Source organism: Triticum urartu, chromosome 6A, assembly GCF_056163025.1.
Source record: "Triticum urartu cultivar PI428250 chromosome 6A, HENAU_Tu73, whole genome shotgun sequence".
In the NCBI taxonomy this organism is placed as follows: domain Eukaryota; kingdom Viridiplantae; phylum Streptophyta; class Magnoliopsida; order Poales; family Poaceae; genus Triticum; species Triticum urartu.
The window spans coordinates 538,021,159-538,041,876 of record NC_141878.1 but is presented as its reverse complement, the minus strand read 5'-3'; the positions used below and the strand labels follow the sequence as shown (position 1 = coordinate 538,041,876).

General features: G+C 47.9%; 4 protein-coding genes across 4 annotated transcripts; 1 reads left to right on the top strand and 3 right to left on the bottom strand.

Annotated features, from left to right (window-relative positions):
* Positions 1–6,369: 6,369 nt before the first annotated feature.
* On the top strand, positions 6,370–7,760 carry LOC125514769 (thioredoxin-like 3-1, chloroplastic). The gene is made up of 5 exons (XM_048680126.2): positions 6,370–6,822; positions 6,989–7,060; positions 7,222–7,288; positions 7,436–7,453; positions 7,545–7,760. The coding sequence occupies exons 1-5, from the start codon at positions 6,524–6,526 to the stop codon at positions 7,641–7,643; spliced, it is 555 nt and encodes a 184-aa protein (XP_048536083.1). The 5' UTR covers positions 6,370–6,523; the 3' UTR covers positions 7,644–7,760.
* A 185-nt stretch (positions 7,761–7,945) lies between these two features.
* LOC125514770 (uncharacterized) lies at positions 7,946–8,715 on the bottom strand. Its single transcript, XM_048680127.2, has one exon. It carries the CDS (start codon positions 8,468–8,470, stop codon positions 8,168–8,170), a length of 303 nt encoding a protein of 100 aa, XP_048536084.2. The 5' UTR covers positions 8,471–8,715; the 3' UTR covers positions 7,946–8,167.
* Positions 8,716–12,956: 4,241 nt separating this feature from the next.
* On the bottom strand, positions 12,957–14,448 carry LOC125512590 (uncharacterized). Its single transcript, XM_048677682.2, has 3 exons — positions 14,059–14,448; positions 13,914–13,973; positions 12,957–13,835 (listed from the first exon to the last, which is right to left on the bottom strand). Exons 1-3 carry the CDS (start codon positions 14,137–14,139, stop codon positions 13,494–13,496), a joined length of 483 nt encoding a protein of 160 aa, XP_048533639.2. The 5' UTR covers positions 14,140–14,448; the 3' UTR covers positions 12,957–13,493.
* A 100-nt stretch (positions 14,449–14,548) lies between these two features.
* Positions 14,549–15,249, bottom strand: LOC125512591 (uncharacterized). The gene has a single exon (XM_048677683.2). The coding sequence runs from the start codon at positions 15,126–15,128 to the stop codon at positions 14,829–14,831; it is 300 nt and encodes a 99-aa protein (XP_048533640.1). The 5' UTR covers positions 15,129–15,249; the 3' UTR covers positions 14,549–14,828.
* Positions 15,250–20,718: the final 5,469 nt, after the last annotated feature.

Sequence of the window (20,718 nt, the reverse complement as noted above, 5' to 3'; positions counted from 1 at the left end):
TTAGTTATTTACTTTGCATCTTTATCATAAAAAAACTAAAAATATTATCTTATCATATCTATCAGATCTCATTCTCGTAAGTGGCCCTATAAGGATTGACAACCCCTATTTGCATTGGTTGCAAGGATTTATTTGTTTTGTGCAGGTGCGAGGGACTCGCGCGTAGCCTCCTACTGGATTGATACCTTGGTTCTCAAAAACTGAGAGAAATACTTACGCTACTTTGCTGCATCATCCCTTCCCCTTCGGAAAATACCAATGCATTGCTAAAAGAGAATGGTGGCCGTCAAAGGGGGCTGTTGGGTGGTGAGTGTGCCAACAACTAAGATGGGGGAAGAGGGTGAATGTGGTCGCGCCAACGAAGAAGGGCGATGGAGTGATATAAAGCAAATGAGCATGCTCTGATGAAAAATAGGGGGTGAGATTTGCCACGTTCGGATGAGAAACAGTGCGAAACACGACGGTGGCTATTAATTGGCTCTCTTCCCGGTGTATATGTGGTTGAAGCATTAGCAGGGGCGGAAGCGGTAGCAATACAGACAAGCGCGTCATTGACAGTCTTGCATAGCGGTTGCGGATGAAGCCCGCTCCATATCAACGTCCTCAGCCTCCAAATATGAAGGCTTGCGGACTGGATATAAGACACACTCCATAAATCATTCAAGCCAAAGACCGGATGATGACTCTGCTAAAGTGTCTTTTTCGAACAAAATCGCCATAATATGGATTATTATGGCACTCAGGCAAATACAGTGACTCTGGCAGAGTTGCTCTTGGTCTTACTTTATTTTAGCAGCCTGACTAAATTCTAGCTTTGCATTTTATTATTAGTTTGTTCCTCGTTATTTTTCTGTTCGAGCTCTGTCATGGACTACTAGCTACCAGCGTACCACATGATATTAGCATTTTTTTAGGGCACATGAGAACGTGTTAAGATTGATATTGACAACCAAACTAGAGTACTCTGTATAGCAGCAAGCGATCATGCACTAGGCGCACCATGTTCGTTAGCACCGTTGACCTGCTGCGGTAAAGAATAATAAGAAAAGAAAAACTAAACAGAGAAGAAGAAGAAGCAGATCAGATCGAGATCGAAATCGAAGTCGTGGATCGAGCAGACGTAGCTCCTCCACTCGCGCCCCTCCGGGTGCGGAAGTGCTTCCATCCTCGATTGTTCGGCCGCGGCACACTCACTCCCTCATCGGCAGCGTGTCGGAGGAATCCCGGACTGTCGATATGGGATCACGCCGATGCGCCGGTCAGAACAAGTGCTAGAATCTGGTCTAGCACTTGCATTTTTTTAAAATTGGTCTGTGCGATTAGATGACAAGTGCAAGCGTCTGTACGGTTCGACCATACGGCTCTGCGTTGCTGCGCCAAACGTGCATGCCTTAGACATAGCACTGGTGGGACGAGCAATCAAGTTGAATTTTCCGTCGCGGTGCAACTCGATCGGTCTTAAAATTACTTTGTGCTTGTTTTATGAGACGAGTGTCTGAGCCGAGAGGAACTGGGGGACGACCTAATTAAGCAACCCGATCAACATACGTAGCGTAGGTATAGTATACCCAGAGGAACTGGTCGCAACGCAGCTCCGTAATACTCTCTCCGTCCTAAAATATCTGTGTCAACCTTAGTACAACTTTATACTAATTTTAGTACAAAGTTGAGACATTTATTTTGAAACGGAGGAAGTACATATTTGTGTGTTGTGCTTGTTTTGCAGCTAGTGAATGCTTATGCAACGGCCGGAATCGTGGCAGAAGGACGGCGCGTAAGAAATCAACCTGACAATCGAAGCGTAGTGTGGGCGAGCCGAACACACCACAAGGAACGGAAGGACAAGAAAATGCATTTGCGTGGTCGGGCCACCAGAAGCTGGTGGTGATAGGAAGGAGACCCGGTCTTAGACACCGAGGAAGATATTAGCAGCAGACCAGAGGTGGCTGGGTTAGGTCTTGGTTCACTTGAAGGCTCGACATATAGGATTTGGTCGTGTCAGTCGGTGTACGGTAGCATCCATGCATCGACCTGCCTGCATCGAGTTTTTCAGCTTCCTTTTGACTTGCACAGTTGTACACTTGCCATGTCTGCCATGAAGGTCACATGCAAAAAAGTTGCACTACATCTACATGGACATTGTTGGGTTGGTCGCTACGGTCGCTAGCTCCGCCTATCCATAGATCCAGTCGAAAGCAACGAGCATAGATGCTAGGTAGCTAGGCTGTGGCATGGATTTTCTTTCCTGGAGATCTCGATCGAATCATGCCTGCTTTGTACTAGTCGAAAGTTGAGGCCAGGCAGCACAGTGGCGCCACGTCGGCCGTGTCGATCGCCTCTTACCACCAGTGCAAGTGATGAGGCCAAGTGAGGAGCCGAGAGCCAGCTGCTAGCCAGGCGCATTTTGCTTTTCCAAAGTTGACGGATCGGATGAAAGTTGCGGATTGGAAAGATGAAAGATCCATGATCCGGCCGTCCATGGAGTGCGGGCGAAGCAAGGAAGCAAGCAAGGGCGTGTAGCTTTGTTGCCGCCGTATCTGTTGTTGTTGTTGTTGTTGTTGCCGTGGGACCGGGCAAGAGAGCGAGGCATGCCGGTGAAGCCATGCAGCGGCTAAGCAAGGACGTACCTAGGCTTGTCGTACCAAAAGTACAGGGCTAGAAGATATGCTACTAGCTAGCTAGGCCGGCCGGCAGCACCGGCGCCGGGCACATGCATGCTGCTGGCTAGCGGTTCAAAAGTTGTGTCTCAACGTCACCGACGTTCAGGGGCGGACGCACGTTGTGACGAGCGGGGTTCCTGTCGCCCCGGTATAAACACCCGATCCAGCCAGCAGGTCCCCGGTCACGCAACAGCTGGTGCCCCCACTCCCCATCGGCCCTTCTCCGTAAAGCCCATAAAAAAGCAAACCAAATCGAGAAAAATGAAGAGAAGCGTGTCCTTCAACAAAGCGATGAACACGAGGAGAAATTGGCTACTGCTTGCCTCTTCGACTCTCGGAGATCAATCAATTAATGAATAGGCTAATAGCTAGAAAATCGATTAAACCAAGAAGTGAACCGTCAGCCACCACGCACTGCCACTTTGAGGATTGGTCGATCGTGGCTCTGCGGCTGCCCACTCGCCTGCCGGCCGCCGCGGCGCGAGCGCTGGTCTACGTAGGTCCGGTCTGCAGCAGCAGCAACTTCTGCTCAAGTGCCCATCCCCAAGCTTTATTAATCTCAATCTCATCCCAACTCCGAAACTGCCATAGGCAAACAGAAACACAGGTACTTCTCGATTTGGTTTGCCTGGATCTCTCCGGTCCTTATTTTTTATTTGATTTCTTTGTGTTTTCTGTCAAACCAAGTGAAAATATGCAATCCGTACTAGTACTCTATCAGGCATGTACTGTTGGTTCTAACCATAAATTGTAGGATTAGTGTGGCACACTACCGGTAGCTTAACTTGTAGTACCATTCTGGAATTTTCTATGCAATTCAATCCGGCAAACCATTCTATTACTCTCACTTGTCTGCTGGCTTGATAGTCTGCTACTACTAGGATGCTTTCTCTCGGAATTTTTACAGTTAGAAAGAAAGGGACGACACCATCACCACCAACAGGTCTGCTTTGAGCCCAACTGATTTACTTTGCCATTTTGACAAGGAAATGTTGCTGAAATTAGCCAAGATTTATCCTGATGATTTTTAATCACAAAAATATGGTGACTCTTGAACACGAACTTGGTCTCTACATAGATAATATACTCCATGATACAATGTTTTCTAGCTTTGGACAAAATAGGTGATTTGGCTAAACCGACGGTGGATACAAGGAAGCATCTCTTCTATCATTGGTATATTGGCTTTTGAAGCTAGCGTTGACTCTCCCTGTAACCACTGCCAATGTTGACAGATGTTTTTCAGTTATGAAGATTGTGAAGGGTGCTTTGCGTAACAAAATTGGTGATGATTATTTGAGCCATAGCCTAATTTGCTTCGTGGAAAATGGACTACTGGACGAAATTGCTTATAAAGTGATTCTTGATCGTTTCCATAAGATTAAAGATCGTCGTGGGAGAAATGTATTGTAATGATCCTATACCTTACACCTCTTGTGTGTTTACCATTTCCATTAGAATTTTAAATTGCTAATACTAATATGTGTTTTTTCTTTTCAGAACACAGTATTTATGTTAGAGATGAATATTCTTTTGCAAAATATGAACTATTTGGATTTAAAGTCTTTTTGTAAGGTATGTTCACTTTATTGATAACTTGTTGTGTTATGATTGGATGAAGTATCTCTTTTTAGAACTTGAATGAAATATCTTATGACTTGCAAGAAAATGTCTATATATAGGACATATAGACGTTTATATAAGCCTATGTGTAAAAATTATCGAGAGTTTTGTATAGCTGGGTGCCCCCGGTCAGTTTTTATCCTGGGTCCGCCCCTGCCGACATTGCCGGCCACGAACCGCAGTGTAACAAAGGATGGAGTACAGGAGCCGGAGACATTGTCAGTGCGACAATGGGTGGCTCTGGGGTGATCAGGTCACGCCGCAGACCATTCGTTGCAAATCGGACCCGAAGAGATCGGTTGGATGCCCACTCTGCATTTGTGTATAGAGAGAGAAAGAGAAACGAATGGCCTGCCGATTACAGCTCTACAAACAGAAACTAGAGCTCGACCAAGGACACTTGCAGTTGCAGTTGCAGTGCAGTCGAAACTGATGTTGTAGCTCTATAATTTGGGACGCCTAAATCCTTTTGCTGTCACACAGAGAACGTTGGTAGTAGTACGTGGTCCAAACATTTGGTGGAGCAATACGTTTGGTCCAGTGGGTCAGATGGTCGAGCGGTCAACACATATGCTGTTTGTTGGAGAATCGGACGTGGAGGGGTTCAGGTTTCCGATTTCGTATCTGCCATTTTCCATTTGTTCGCCAAAGAGTGGGCCGGGCAAGAGATTAGGTCGACGTGCACTCTCCCACTCTCCTACCTTCTTTGGGCCAATTGCATCGCCAGAGCTATGTATCGCCTACTCCTGAGGTAGAGTTCTAGCACTATATGCAGTGCATGCGTGTCCTTTTCTCTATGTGGTTTCTTATAGATTTTATTCACTATTTGCAGCAGTTTTCTTCAGTTTTTTTACATAACTTTTTTCTTTTGGTTTTCTTTGTTTCTTTCTCCGTTTCCCCCCTTTTTCTAGCACATGACTACATTTTTTTGTATGCATTATACATTTTTCCTATACAGCAGGAACATTTTTTCATATATGTTTAACATTGTTCAAATACATGATTAACTTTTTTTTCAAATATGTTTTGATTTTTTTTGCATATACATTGTATATTTTTGGTACATATAAAAATTATAAACGTTTAACATTTTTCAAATACATGATTAACATTTTTTAAAATTCAAATTTATTTTTTAATACGTGATAAACATTTTCACATGCACGTTGATTTTTTTCTTGGCATAGTACACAATATTTTTGTAACTATGCAAACTTTTTTTACAGTATGTATATTTTAAACGTCAAAAACAAAAATTTCAAATTTGTGCACATTTTTTAAAACGTAACATACATTTATTTGAACAGTCTAAAATATTGTTTTAACTACATGATCACATTTTTTTACATTGCATAATGTATTAAAAAATTGCACATACATATTTATGAAACACGTGAACATTTTTTAGATGTCACAATTTTTTTTGTGAATGCTATCAACATTCCTTTAAATTACACTTGCTAATTTTGTACACCGTGTTAACATTTTTCAAATTCATAATGAACAGTTTTTACTATTTGAAGTACATTCAATTTTTTTTGGAATATACTCCGTCTGTTCCATAATGTGGAGCATGTAAATATTTTTAAAGTCAAACTTTGGCCAAGTTATTAGAGATAACTATTTATATCTACAATAGCAATACGGTAATACCAAACATATAAAGTATGAAATTTCATCTTATGATGAATTTGATGATATAAGTTTGACATTGTAGATGTAAATGTTTTTTCTCTACAAATTTGGTCAAAATTTATGATGCTCGACTTCTCAAAAAACCTATATGCACTACATTATGAAACAGAGGGAGTATGTATTTATAATATTTCGAAAATCTAAAGAAATAAAATACGAAAGAACGGAAATATGGACGTTGATTTGGGCTGGCCCATCTGGAGGGAGCGGTGACTCGGGGCCCATGTTCACCGGTCACTCTGGGCCGGAGACAGTGTCAAGCCCTTACAGCTAGGTCCAATCCAACTCGCACGCAACACAAACAAAAAAAGATCTGGAGATATTTCCCGGTCCGGTGGGCTCCAGAAGCCGACGCTTTTGTCCCGTCATGCGGATAAGCCTCTCCGGTTCGGCTTCCGCGCCTTGCTTGCTTGGTTGCCATTGCCGTCCGCTCGCAGCCTCGCGTTCTTGGATCGATTCCACGCGCAGACCACGCCACCCGTTGGAAATCCACGAGCTCTCTCGACGCCGCGCGCGGCTGCCGCCTCCGGGAAGCTATCGAGCCAATGCCGCTGCTCGCGCCGGGCCCGCGCGCGCTCTGCCGGGACCTCTACTGCGCCGCCTCGGCGCGGGAGCAGGCGGCCCCGGTCCCGTCCTCCGTGGCGGCGTGCTCGACCGTCGGCGGGGCGCTGTGGCGAGGCGGTGTTCGTGTGGCGAGGACGGGAGGAAGAGGGGTGAGGGCTGAGGCGGCCTACTTCTGGGACGCGTCGGTGCCGGTGGAGATGGGCGAGATCGACAGCATGGACAAGCTCGACGCCGCGCTCGCCTCCTCCGCCGAGCAAAACCAGCCCATCATCATCGACTGGTACGACATTATCCTGTACCAATGCGAGTTGCAGTGCAGCTTCCCGTGACTGCCTGCCTTGCTGCTCTGTATTTTAACCAGCATGTAGTAGTACTGTTGCTCTGGTATTCAACCATTTACCTCAGCCCTCGGATCAGACGCTGAGGCTTCAGTGTGTTCTTGCCAGGATGGCCAGCTGGTGCCGGAAATGCATTTACCTCAAGCCCAAGCTGGAGAAGATAGCAGGAGAATTTCCAGGGTTGGTCTGAATTCCTTGAAATGGTTTCGTGCCGTGTTGTGTTGATACAGTTTCATGATTCTTCGCACTGAGATTTGATATCCACAACAATCAGTCGTTGTGGAATGTGCAGAAGCAATCTCTTGACTCGGACTAGCAACAACGTTTTGTTTCTTTTGCAGAGTCAGGTTCTACTTTGTGGATGTCAATAAAGTTCCACAGGCCGTGGTGAAAAGAGGGAATATAAGCGTAAGTCAGCAGATTTGGGCTTAGCGTAGCCACTTCAATTTGAAAGGGAAATTTGTGTACCGATTGGTTCACAACGACTCTCATATCATCTGATAAGTTTATTTTGATTCTGTCATGGCTCCCATTTGTCTCTGCTTCTGCCTTCAGAAAATGCCCACAATTCAGGTAACGTCACATTTATTTCTGAACTTCCGTCTTCGTCCCTTTATGATTGCAATCATGAATATCTTATCGCGATGCTCTTATTAATTTCCAGTTGTGGAAGGATGGAGAATGGAAGGAGGAAGTGATAGGAGGCCACAAAGCGTGGCTGGTGATGGATGAGGTTAGAGAGATGATCCAGAAGTACAAGTGACTGATTACATACTCATTATACTGTATATAGAGGTTTGAGATGATCTCCTCGGACACTGTAACCCGATCAATAAAACTTTATTTCAGCTCCTTAATACAGCAGAGCTGGCCTATGCTATTGATCTGTTGCAAGATTTCACTTGAATATACTTCAGTTCTGTATTGATAGATACATGGTGCACTGATCAGAAGTTAATATTTATAAATGAAACAGCAATCAAGAACTATATTGCACAAGTCAATGGAAACAAATTATGAAGAACCGAACAATCCACATTCACAATTTATACAGAAGACAAACTGTAAAGAATCAAATAATTCATCATCCCGATTCAAATCAATGAACATATCTACAAGGCCACAGCTAATCTGATTTACATGAGAGTTAAACAAATACCATTCTCAAATCTCAAACGGTCAAACCACGATAACAAACCCAGGACAGTTCAGAATTACCATGTTCGCTAGTACTAGTAGCTACCCATCTGGCGTCAGAACTAAGCAACCGCTCTGACTCCAAGCTGCTCAATCCTCTTTGCGGCTACCCCAGCGGCGCGACGACCACGAAGAAGACGAAAACAGCGAAGGCGAGGGCGAGGGCGAGTCGTCGTCGGTGCCGACGGGGACGTCGGAGAGCGGCGCCAGGACGCGGCGCACGCTCATGGACCGCATGGGCCGGAAGCTGAGGGACCGGAGCCTCTTGCTCTTGGAGAAGACGTCGGAGGAGTTGGTGAGGATGAGGTACACCAGCCCCTGCACGAGCAGGAACACGGTCACCTTGGCCAGCACGTCCCGCAGCTCCGGCGAGATGAGCGCCTCCTCCATCATGGTCACCGGCGGCGAGGGGCTGATCGATCAATCAGTCAACCAAAGAGGCTGGCAAACGAGATGCTCACGGATCCCTTGTGGCTGATGATGAGTTTGCGGTTGTGTATCGATGATTCGATCTGGATGGTGGCCTTTGCCTGCTCGCCGGCTCCTTATATAGAGTTTCGCGCTTGGCTTGTGCTTGTGGAGTTGTGCAATGGCATGTGCGATGGCGAGCTGTGATTATTTTTCTCTCGGTCGTGTACGCAAACGCAAGCAGTGAAGCGTTGTGGGTTTCGTCTTTCGTGGGCGTCTGATTGGCCGCGTTGCTTTGCCGGGAAGGAGAGGGCGGCGCAGCTTGCTGCCGCTGAGGAACGAGTCTTTAGCTTCACGTTTTCATTCACGGCCACTTTTGGTTTGGGACCTCGACGTGGTGTCGTCGTGTCAACATCTCTGCGCCGCTGGAATGGTTTGACCGGCTTGGGGGACATGTGTCGTGCACTCGTGTGAAGGCTGCTGAGATTACTTGGCCGGCTTGGGGGAAAGAGATGAGTGAGTGACGTGGCGTTGTGATTCTCGAGACAGAGGATAACGACTTATCTCATCGGTCTACACTTGTCCGAGAAATCTCATCAGAACGTACGTATTCTGGAAGCGGTGGTTTCCAGCACGCAGACGTACGTGATTAGGGAGCACTCTACGTGCCAGTTTAATTCGCTGAACACGTTTTGTTGGTTATTAATTAACCACAGGGCCAGGGGCGTGGTTGGTAAAGCTTCGAAAAATGACCATGTCGCCGCGCCCGTATCTTCGGTTTCACCAGCTACTACATGTCATGTGGCTAATCTTCCCTGTACGCGCTAAGTAGTAGGAATACGTACTAGTTTGAGTGCCTCGTACGGAGACAGTCCTGCAAGCTGTTAGCATCTCTTTCTAGAATATGTGTGTTTTGACCATCGGTCGATGCATCCCAACCCCAAGGTTAGTTATACGGGATTGCCATCTCGCCTCGCCGATTCCCAGATGCTGCTGTGGCTCTGCCATAGTGCCATGGGAACCTTCCGGCCGGGACCCGGCCAGCGCTCCCATGTGCCGCCTTGATCGCTGTGGGACGAAGGGCACCGCCCGCCCTCGTTTTCTTGCCCGCGCAAGCAAAACATCACCGGCACCGACCGGCGCTGGCAAGATAGGCAGCGCGCGCCAGCTAGATAGTAAAGGTTTTCCCTGACGCGGCTTGCGAGCCAAGCAAACGTGCGCCGGCGCCGGCAGCCAGTGCCACACACCCCAACGTGGTTGCTTGCTTGGTTTCTCGTGGGAGATGCCCTCAGAAACGGTGAAGCCAGATGATCCAGGTGATCCTCAAATTTTTGTCCGGAAGGACCACCTCATCAACTGAATTGACAAAAAAAAAAAAAATCATCTCTGAGACACATTGTTGAAAAGGATCAGCCAGGCCATGGCGGCACGCGTGCCAGCCGACACGTGGCACCTGCCGCCACGGCGCGAGGCGGCAGCCCCTGCCGCCAGCCGGCCATGCGGCAGGCTGCAGATCACATGATTCCAGCGGCGCGACGGAACGGAGCCCTACCGGTGGGCCCTGCCGCCACCGGACGAGGTGGCAGCACTGTTGGTGCAGCGTGCGACGCGACACCATCGCAGGCTATCGGTTGGTGGCATTTGCCGTTTCTGCCAACACTAATTGCAGTGTTTTGGATCACGCGTATTTTTCGTCTTAAATTTCATCTATTAGCGCCTTATTTTCCCGCCATCATATTTGTCATCTGAACCTATAAAACAAGGCATTGAACCTCTCTTCTTTCATCATCCAGCCACCCTCAAAATCGCCACTATGAGTTTGCTTTACTCGGATCAAAGCATTAGGCCGAGGAAAATGAAGAATGCGAGTTTGCCTCCGAGGGTAGCAGTCCTGCGGTATTGGTATGGCGATCTTTGCAAGGTGAAGAAGCTGACGGATTTTCCAGATTGGTTGGGCATGAAGTTTCTCATGTGCACCAATTATGAGGAAGATCCATCCATAGCTAGTTCATCATAGGACAAGCCTCCAGTATGCTTCAACCATCATGAATAGACATCAAATTGGTCTCTTTGGTTGATTCCTTATTAACATTCTTACTTTTGTTATAGTCTCCTCCGCCTCTGTGCATGTATTATCGTTGGATTGACATGGAGATGCCGGCTTAGGCATTGACTGAGATTTGTGAAAGAAGTCGCCGTGCATGGGATAGTTTCTACGCGGAAAAGCGACACGGAAAGGAGGCAGTAGAGAGAGAGAGAGAGAGAGAGAGAGAGAGAGAGAATACTATGCCGAGCAAAAGTGTTTCTTTCAGGATTTAGGGAAGAAAAACATGGAAAAGACTCGTCGCATGGAGGAGCAGGAACGACAGCGAAAGAGGCCCGTGAGGCGTAGAGATAAAGAAAGAAAGAAAGGACTCGTGATGCCAAGGCAGCAGAAGAAGCTGGCAATGGAAAAGAAAACTATCCATGCTGGACTCAGTAGATTTCTGCGGTAGTATTTTAAATTTCGTAATCGTTTGTATCTTAATTTCAACAGTTTATTATAGCTTTACTTCAGTAGTTCAATATAACTTTATTTCAATAGTCCAATGTATCTTATTTTCAGTTGTACCGTGTCGTAATTAAAATATGTATCTTTGAAATAAAATGTGACATTTTCTTCCCGCCCTTTTTTTCACGCCATAAATTCATCCCGCCAATTTTTCCTACCAAAGTTCTTCCCGGCATTTCTTTCCCACCTTATCTCTTGCCTTGACAACTCTATAAAACCACCCCTAGCATGTTGTATTCTGCATCTTTCTATAGCCATTTATCTAGCGATAATTCGCGTGTGTACATGCAACCACGCGAGGTTGTTATCAGCACCACTCGTCCTCACGTGATTCGTACTACTACAATACATCATTGCCGTATAACATTTCCTGGTCAACGTACACCAGCCGGTATATTGCTCGTATCGCCTCTGTGCCCCTAGTAAATGGCCAACATGGCAGCCTCACGCATTGAAACGTTAGGTGCGTTGATGAGAATTGATTGCACGGCAGTGCACATGGCTAGCTGCACCAGGCGGGAACGAGGCCCATGTTGGTCACACCTCAATTACAACGGCTAGCTGCACGATGACCTGCTTGTACTTAATTAGGAGATTTGATAAAGTGCCTTATCTTAGCGAAAATACAATGGTGAATATGGTGTGCGCGCATCTCACGTGAATAGTAAATTCATAAAAAAAACTCCTAGAAAAAATAAAAAAAATCTAAAATTTCATGGTAAGAAGCTTAGTCGATCATTCTACTCACGTGTGAAGTTTTATGATGTATTGACACTCATGGTATTCTTAGTGAAGAAAATACAAATGCGACCATACTATTCATTAAACAATGTTTTTTAATATAGCTTCGATTTTGTCATTTTTGCCCAGATTTACCACATATGCGATTTCTTCGTGAAACTTCATATGCGAGTATACCGATTGATTATGTATGTTAAAAAAATAGATTTTTTATATTTTTTCTAGCATTTTTTGAATTTACTATTCATAAAGGATGTGCGTGCACGCACCCATGTTCATCAAATTCGCGTCCCCCATCATAGTTGCCCTTTGCCTGGAATGATATTCTCAAGGTTTTGGCAATATCCCAAATGACGCATGGTGCTTCAGCAAGATAAATTTGAAAAATATTTGTGATTTGCGAACATTTTTTTAAGTTGTGAACATTTAAAAAAATGTTTGTGATTCGCGACTTTAAAAAATGTTCTCGGATGATAAATTAAAAAATATTTATTAAAAATATTTGTGATCCGTGACTTTGAAAAAATATCCAGGAACGACAAATTTGAAATGTGACCTATCTGCACCCGCAACGCAAGTTCTATGACGGGTTTTTCTCGAAAATAGGACAGCTGGCCGGTTCAGATGGCATATGTGACTTATCTGCACCCGCAATGCAAGTTCTATGACGGGTTTTTTCAGTTTACAAGTATCGTGACTTAAGTGCACCCGCAGCGCAAGTTCTCGGACCGCCGGTGCCATTTACTCCAGAGATGTCATGAATTACTGGTGTCCATGCACACGTCCGACCCACCCAACGAAAATAATTGGCGAGTCGTCGCCTGCCATTTCGTGTAAATGCTCTAATTTAAGAGGGCACTGTGCACCATCAATACACCCAGCTCCCCTGCAGCCGAATAATGATACCCAGCAGACAAGATTGTATTCATACAAACATAAATTGGTTGCGGCCCACTCGCACGAGGGTATAGCGGGGCGTATTCCATTTGGTAAGCAATTAACACTGTTTAGTATTGCAAGTGGGGCGTGTGAGGCTATATTAGCTAGCAATCACGATGCACTTGTGGACGCACGGGATTACGGCAGCGCGTGGCCGCATGTCCTCAAAATCCGCGTCCTTTATCTAGCCATGTCCGGTGCCAACTCTATAAGACATGCCCAGAGTGCCGCATCAACTAGGGGTGCCGCAACCTCAAAGAAAATGAGCACAGACAATGATGACTTTATGCCAAGCAAGCAAGCTCAGAACATATCGAAGGGCCGAGTAACATCAGGGAAGGGTGGCGCTAGCTCTAAGCACATGAAGAGCGATGATGATGATGAGTTTATGCCGAGCAAAAGAGCTCAGAACAGATCCAAGGGTAGTGCAAGCTAGAAGAGGAGCAAGTCTGATAAGAGTGCTACGCCAACAAAGGGCATGATGCTGATTACGATTCCGCTGATGAGATTATGCCAGGGAAACTAGTTCAGGTGACGCAATCGTGAAGACCTGGGGAAGCCCCATTTTAGAGAGAATAGTGAGGATGACTTCATGTAGTTTCTGTATGACGATGCATCAACATTGTGTTGTATATTTATTAGAGATGCACTACTTTAATGTCATAATTTGGATGCTTTTTTATTTTCTCATACATAGATGTCTTTTACATACATCGGAAAGTCTAGAACTGTCATATATAGATAGAATAGGTTGCACCCATAAATAGACGAATCACCCTACTCGACAACGGCCAGCTGGTCTTTCCTGACGACCGAAAGGCGACAAGGGATTAGGTGGTCGGTGTGCATGAAGACCACGGCCGTACTCCCCTCGTCTTCTTGTGTCCGTGACTCTTGCATAGGTGCTGGAGTCTGCAATCCATATTGAGATCCTGATGCGAAATTGTAGGTGTTTGATTGTGACTCCGGAGGGATATAAGATGGGCCAATAACATTCTCATGGAAGTAGTCTGTAATTATTCTAGGAATCGTGTTACCACGATCATGGGATGCTATGAGGATGTCTGTATTGAGGCCACGCTGGGTGTCCTTATCGTGCCATGTATGATTAGTACTTTCCTGCACAGAAAAACCATATTTAAATATGAGGCATGAAAATGTTGTATGCGAGTAATTACTTATTATGGTTAAACATACTTGAGCGGTGTCGTAGCATTGTGATCCCTCGCCTCCAGTGTATGGCCATTGTCCGCCGTACTGGTAAGAAAATTGTTACGAAAATAAACCGTGAGGATAATATATGATATCATTGCAAATGTATAAAAAATGCAAACATGAGTACCCGCTGAGATCCATCGCCTCCAGTGTATAGCCATTGTACGCCGTACTGGTTTATCTTTGGCAAACGAGTCTCCTCGGGCATCTACATCCTCGCGTGGAGAGATACGTCTGAGATCTCTCGCTTTGGGTGTATGCGCCATGTCCTCTATACGCATTTGGGTCCAAAAAACGAGTCTGCTCAGGCATTAAATCCAAGCCCGTGCCATGTTCCTGGGATGTCTGCCACTACGAAGATGCACCGAAGGAGAGCAATGTAGTGGCAGATATGAATCATGCCGTGGCAATGTCGACTCTAAACATAATAACACGATCATAACATAACATTTTAATAAGATACAATTAAATTTTTTTAATATATTTTAATTTTAATAACATTTTCATATCATCCAATAAAAATAGTTTATTTACAAATAATGAAATGAGCGAATACATATTAATTACTGTATTTTCGTTAGAAAATAATCGGGTTTTAGTATCATTTAGTCGGGCCGTAAACATAATAGTATGATGATAACATTTAAATGTCATATATACATGGTCAACATTTTCTCATATACTTGTTCAACATTTTTCAAAACCCTTCTTCAACATTTTTCAAATACTTGTTCATCCTCCCAATTCAAATCAATGAACATATGTACAAGACCCCATCTAAATCTAGCTCACATGAGACTTCAACAAATACCATTCTGAAATCTCAAACCCACGGCAGTTCATCACCAAGCTATAGCTACCCATCTGGCGTCAGAACCGCTCCAACCTCCAAGCTGCTCAATCCTCGTGGCGCTTACCCCAGCGGCGCGACGACCACGACGAAGACGAAGACAGCGACGGCGAGGGCGAGTCGTCGTCGGTGCCGACGGGGACGTCGGAGAGCGGCGCCAGGACGCGGCGCACGCTCATGGACCGCATGGGCCGGAAGCTGAGGGACCGGAGCCTCTTGTTCTTGGAGAAGACGTCGGAGGAGTTGGTGAGGATGAGGTACACCAGCCCCTGCACGAGCAGGAACACCGCCACCTTGGCCAGCACGTCGCGCAGCTCCGGCGAGATGAGCGCCTCCTCCATGGTCATCGGCGGCGAGGGATCGGTGGATCAGTCAATCAAAGTGGATGGCTAATAAGATGCGTGTGTGTCAGATGATGAGGTCGCTCCTGTGTATCGATGATTCGGTGGTGGCTTTTGGCTGCTGGGTTGCTGTTTATATAGAGCCTTGCGTGCGGCATGTGCGACGGCGAGGTGTGATTATTTTTCTCTGGGTCGTGTACGCAAACGCAAGCGGTGAAGCGTTGTGGGTTTCGTGTTGCTTTGCCGGGAAGGCAAGGAAGGCGAAGCTGCCGTGGAACGAGTCTTTGGCTTCACGTTTTCACTCTCGGCCATTTTTGGGTCGGGGTCTTGATCTTGATGTGGCGTCGTGGTGTCAACATCCTTGCGACGTCGGATCGGCTTGACTTGTGGGACGTGTGTCGTGTGCCAAGGCTGCTAAGCGTACCTTTTTTTGTTGGAGGTGGCTGCTAAGGGTGTTTGGACGGCTTGGTTAATTAAGCAGTGTGCCATTTGGAGAAAGTGATGGGTGATAGGGTGACCTGGTGTTGTGATTCTCTGGCCACATAGATAATGACTTATATCAACCTCGTCGATCTACACTTGTCCAGGCAATATCGTCGCCATCGATTCTGGAAGCAGTGGTTTTCCAATTCCAACGCACGGACGTAATTAAGCAGTACTCTGCCACCAATTTGACCCGTTGAACACGTTTGTTGATTGATTAACCACAGGGGCAGGGCGCGGTTGGTTAACCTTCGGATGACCACGTCGCCGCGCCGCCCCAAAACCTTCGCAAGCGGCAGATCGGAGACCCGACGGTGCGCGCAGACCGTCGGTTTGACCGACTACATTTGGCCAGTTAGTAAATCTTGCCTGCACTGTACGCGCTTGAAACAAAAATACATTTTGAATCACAATCGTGCAAGCTGTTGCTATCTCGTTCTAGAATATTTTGACCATCGGTCGATGCATCCCCACGAGTGCAGGGTTAATTAGCAAGCTCGCTTCGCCGATTCCCAGATGCTAGACTAGTTATCTTGCCATGCATGGGAAGCTTCCGGGACCCAACTGGCCAGGCCAACCAACACCCCCATGTGCCGTCTTGATCTGCGTTAAGACGCGAGCACGGCCTCGCCGGTTTTCTTGCCCGCACAAGCAAAACACCGCCGGCACCGACCGGCGCTGGCAAGATGAGCTGCAGCGCGGCTTGCAAGCCAAGCAAAAGTGCGCCGGCGCCGGACATGCCAACATGCTCGATTGCTTGGCTTCTCGCAAGGGATGCTACTACCTGAATCCGGAACGTGGCGTCTGTATTCGGTGCTTGCCACTAAGAGCATCTCGAGCCGTGCCTTCAAGAAGGCCCTCAGGCGATTTTTCGGCCGCCGGCGCTAAAAAATCGGCCTAGTCACGTCCCTAAGGGCTCAGTTTTCGCTAGCTCGGACCGAAATTGGCGCCGGCGGACCCAATCCGAACCCGACGCGCTGGGGGTCGCTCGACGGCGCCGGGCGAATCGTTTTTGGCGCGAATAGCCGCGGGCCAGCCGCGTCAGCGACTTGACTCCCTTCTCGCCGCTTCATCGCCTCGTTTTCCGCGGCGAATCAATGCCAAAGCTGCGCGCTGCGCGCGCTGCCGCGCCGGTTAGCCTCCATTGATGCCTCACGGGCGGCGCAGTGAAGGCCGGGCGACGCGCGTCCCCTCGGCCGCCACGCCATCAGGCCACGCGTAACGCGCCGGCCAAGCCTACCACGCGGCGCCTCCGTCTATATAAAGCCGACCACCAGCGCGCCGGAGACACGCACAGATACTCCACCGCCGACGCGCCCATCTCTCCCCCCTTTCTACTCTCGCCGTCTCCAGTTCAGAAGAATGGCCGAGCGCTTTCCAGGCGACGGCGCGGCGGCGAATGGCTTCGGGCGCCGCCATCTTCACGAGGACGAGGGTCGCCTCCTTTTCGAGGCCGAGTACCCGGTCCCATCGGACATGCGGGTGCCCGGGGCTTGGAGGATCAGCGTCGGCGGTGTGCCGGTGCCACCACCACCCACCGAGGCGGCGCGGCGTACGGAGATCGCATGTATCCGCGCGTCCCTGCCGCGGGCGGTGAGGGAGGGGCCATGATACGTCCCCGACAGCCCGCTCTGGGAGCCCTACTTCCGCCGCCGTCACGCCGAGCAGCTCGAGGCCACCAACGGTGTCATGCCCTCCGGTAGGCTCAACTCCGAGGGCCGGCGCCGGTGGTGGGGCGTGCCCGGCCGCACGTTGGAGGCTGTCCTCGAGTACATCGAGTGCGGCAACACGCCGCGCCTCGAGTACCCCGCTCCCACGTCCTTCTCACGCCGCCGTGGAAGCTCCTGGACGCCGAGGCGCATGGAGCGGCCCGGGGCGTCCTCCTCCTCGTCCGTCCGCTCGTCGGGCTCTCCCTGCCTCCGCCCCGTCAAGCCGGAGCCCCAGGACACGCCTGTCAGCGCGTGCACCCGTAGCTCCGGCGTCCGCATCGGCGACTCCGCCCCCCACTGGCCGCTTCGTCCTCGTCGAGCCCAAGCCGGAGCCCGGCCTCCCCACGGAGTACGAGGAGATAGCACGGCGGGGCTTGTCCGACGAGGACGCCCTGCGGTGGGCACGCGACGACTACCTCCGAACGGAGATGACCCGGCAGACCCGGGCCCTAGAGGAGATCGATGCCCGCAAGCGTGGGCGCGAGGACGAGCACGTCATCGTGGTCCTCGATAGCGACGATTGAAGGAAATATGCCCTAGAGGCAATAATAAAGTTATTATTTATTTCCTTATATCATGATAAATGTTTATTATTCATGCCAGAATTGTATTAACCGGAAACATAATACATGTGTGAATACATAGACAAACAGAGTGTCACTAGTATGCCTCTACTTGACTAGCTCGTTAATCAAAGATGATTATGTTTCCTAACCATGAACAAAGAGTTGTTATTTGATTAACGAGGTCACATCATTAGTTGAATGATCTGATTGACATGACCCATTTCATTATCTTAGCACCCGATCGTTTAGTATGTTGCTATTGCTTTCTTCATGACTTATACATGTTCCTATGACTATGAGATTATGCAACTCCCGTTTGCCGGAGGAACACTTTGTGTGCTACCAAACGTCACAACATAAATGGGTGATTATAAAGAAGCTCTACAGGTGTCTCCAAAGGTAGATGTTGGGTTGGCGTATTTCGAGATTAGGATTTGTCACTCCGATTGTCGGAGAGGTATCTCTAGGCCCTCTCGGTAATGCACATCACATAAGCCTTGCAAGCATTACAACTAATGGGTTAGTTGCGAGATGATGTATTACGGAACGAGTAAAGAGACTTGCCGGTAACGAGATTGAACTAGGTATTGGATACCGACGATCGAATCTCGGGCAAGTAACATACCGATGACAAAGGGAACAACGTATATTATTATGCGGTCTGACCGATAAAGATCTTCGTAGAATATGTAGGAGCCAATATGGGCATCCAGGTCCCGCTATTGGTTATTGACCGGAGATATGTCCCAGTCATGTCTACATTGTTCTCGAACCGTAGGGTCCGCACGCTTAACGTTACGATGACAGTTATTATGAGTTTATACATTTTGATGTACCGAAGTTAGTTCGGAATCCCGGATGTGATCACGGACATGACGAGGAGTCTCGAAATGGTCGAGACATAAAGATTGATATATTGGACGACTATATTCGGACACCGGAAGGGTTCCGGAAGAGTATCGGATAAAACCGGAGCACCGGGGGGTTACCGGAACCCCCGGGGGGTTAATGGGCCTCATGGGCCTAATGTGGAGAAGAGGAAGGGGTTGCCAGGGCAGGCCGCGCGCCCCCTCTCCCCCTAGTCCGAATTGGACAAGGAGGGAGGGGCGGCGCCCCCCCCTTTCCTATTCTCCCTCCACCTCTCCTAGTTGGACAAGGTTTGGGGGGGGGAGTCCTACTCCCGGTAGGAGTAGGACTCCTCCTGCGCGCCACCATAGGGCCGGCCGCACCCCTCCTTGGATCCTTTATATATGGGGGCAGGGGGGCACCTCTAGACACACAAGTTGATCCACGTGATCGTTCCTTAGCCGTGTGCGGTGCCCCCTGCCACCATATTCCACCTCGATCATACCGTTGTAGTGCTTAGGCGAAGCCCTGCGTCGGTAGAACCTCATCATCGTCACCACGCCGTTGTGCTGACGGAACTCATCCCCGAAGCTTTGCTGGATCGGAGCCCGGGGAGCGTCATCGAGCTGTACGTGTGCTAAGAACTCGGAGGTGCCGGAGTAACGGTGCTTGGATCGGTCGGATTGGGAAGACGTACGACTACTTCCTCTACGTTGCGTCAACGCTTCCATTGCGATCTACGAGGGTACGTAGATAACACTCTCCCCTCTCGTTGCTATGCATCACCATGATCTTGTGTGTGCGTAGAATTTTTTTGAAATTACTACGAAACCCAACAGTGGCATCCGAGCCTAGGTTTTATGGTTTGATGTTATATGCACGAGTAGAACACAAGTGAGTTGTGGGCGATATAAGTCATTCTGCCTACCAGCATGTCATACTTTGGTTCGGCGGTATTGTTGGATGAAGCGGCCCGGACCGACATTACGCGTACGCTTACGCGTACGCTTATGCGAGACCGGTTTCCCCGACGTGCTTTGCACATAGGTGGCTTGCGGGTGACTGTTTCTCCAACTTTAGTTGAACCGAGTGTGACTACGTCCGGTCCTTGCGAAGGTTAAAACGGAGTCAAATTGACAAACTATCGTTGTGGTTTTGATGTGTAGGTGAGATTGATTCTTGCTTAAGCCCATAGCAGCCACGTAAAACTTGCAACAACAAAGTAGAGGACGTCTAACTTGTTTTTGCAGGGCATGTTGTGATGTGATATGGTCAAGACATGATGCTGAATTTTATTGTATGAGATGATCATGTTTTATAACCGAGTTATCGGCAACTGGCAGGAGCCATATGGTTGTCGCTTTATTGTATGCAATGCAATCGCGATGTAATGCTTTACTTTATCACTAAGCGGCAGCGATAGTCGTGGAAGCATAAGATTGGCGAGACGACAACGATAGTACGATGGAGATCAAGGTGTCGCGCCGGTGACAATGGTGATCATGACGGTGCTTCGAAGATGGAGATCACAAGCACAAGATGATGATGGCCATATCATATCACTTATATTGATTGCATGTGATGTTTATCTTTTATGCATCTTATCTTGCTTTATTTGACGGTAGCATTATAAGATGATCTCTCACTAAATTATCAAGAAGTGTTCTCCCTGAGTATGCACCGTTGCCAAAGTTCGTCGTGCCCAGACACCACGTGATGATCGGGTGTGATAAGCTCTACGTCCATCTACAACGGGTGCAAGCCAGTTTTGCACACGCAGAATACTCAGGTTAAACTTGACGAGCCTAGCATATGCAGATATGGCCTCGGAACACGGAGACCGAAAGGTCGAGCGTGAATCATATAGTAGATATGATCAACATAATGATGTTCACCACTGAAAACTACTCCATCTCACGTGATGATCGGTTATGGTTTAGTTGATTTGGATCACGTGATCACTTAGAGGATTAGAGGGATGTCTATCTAAGT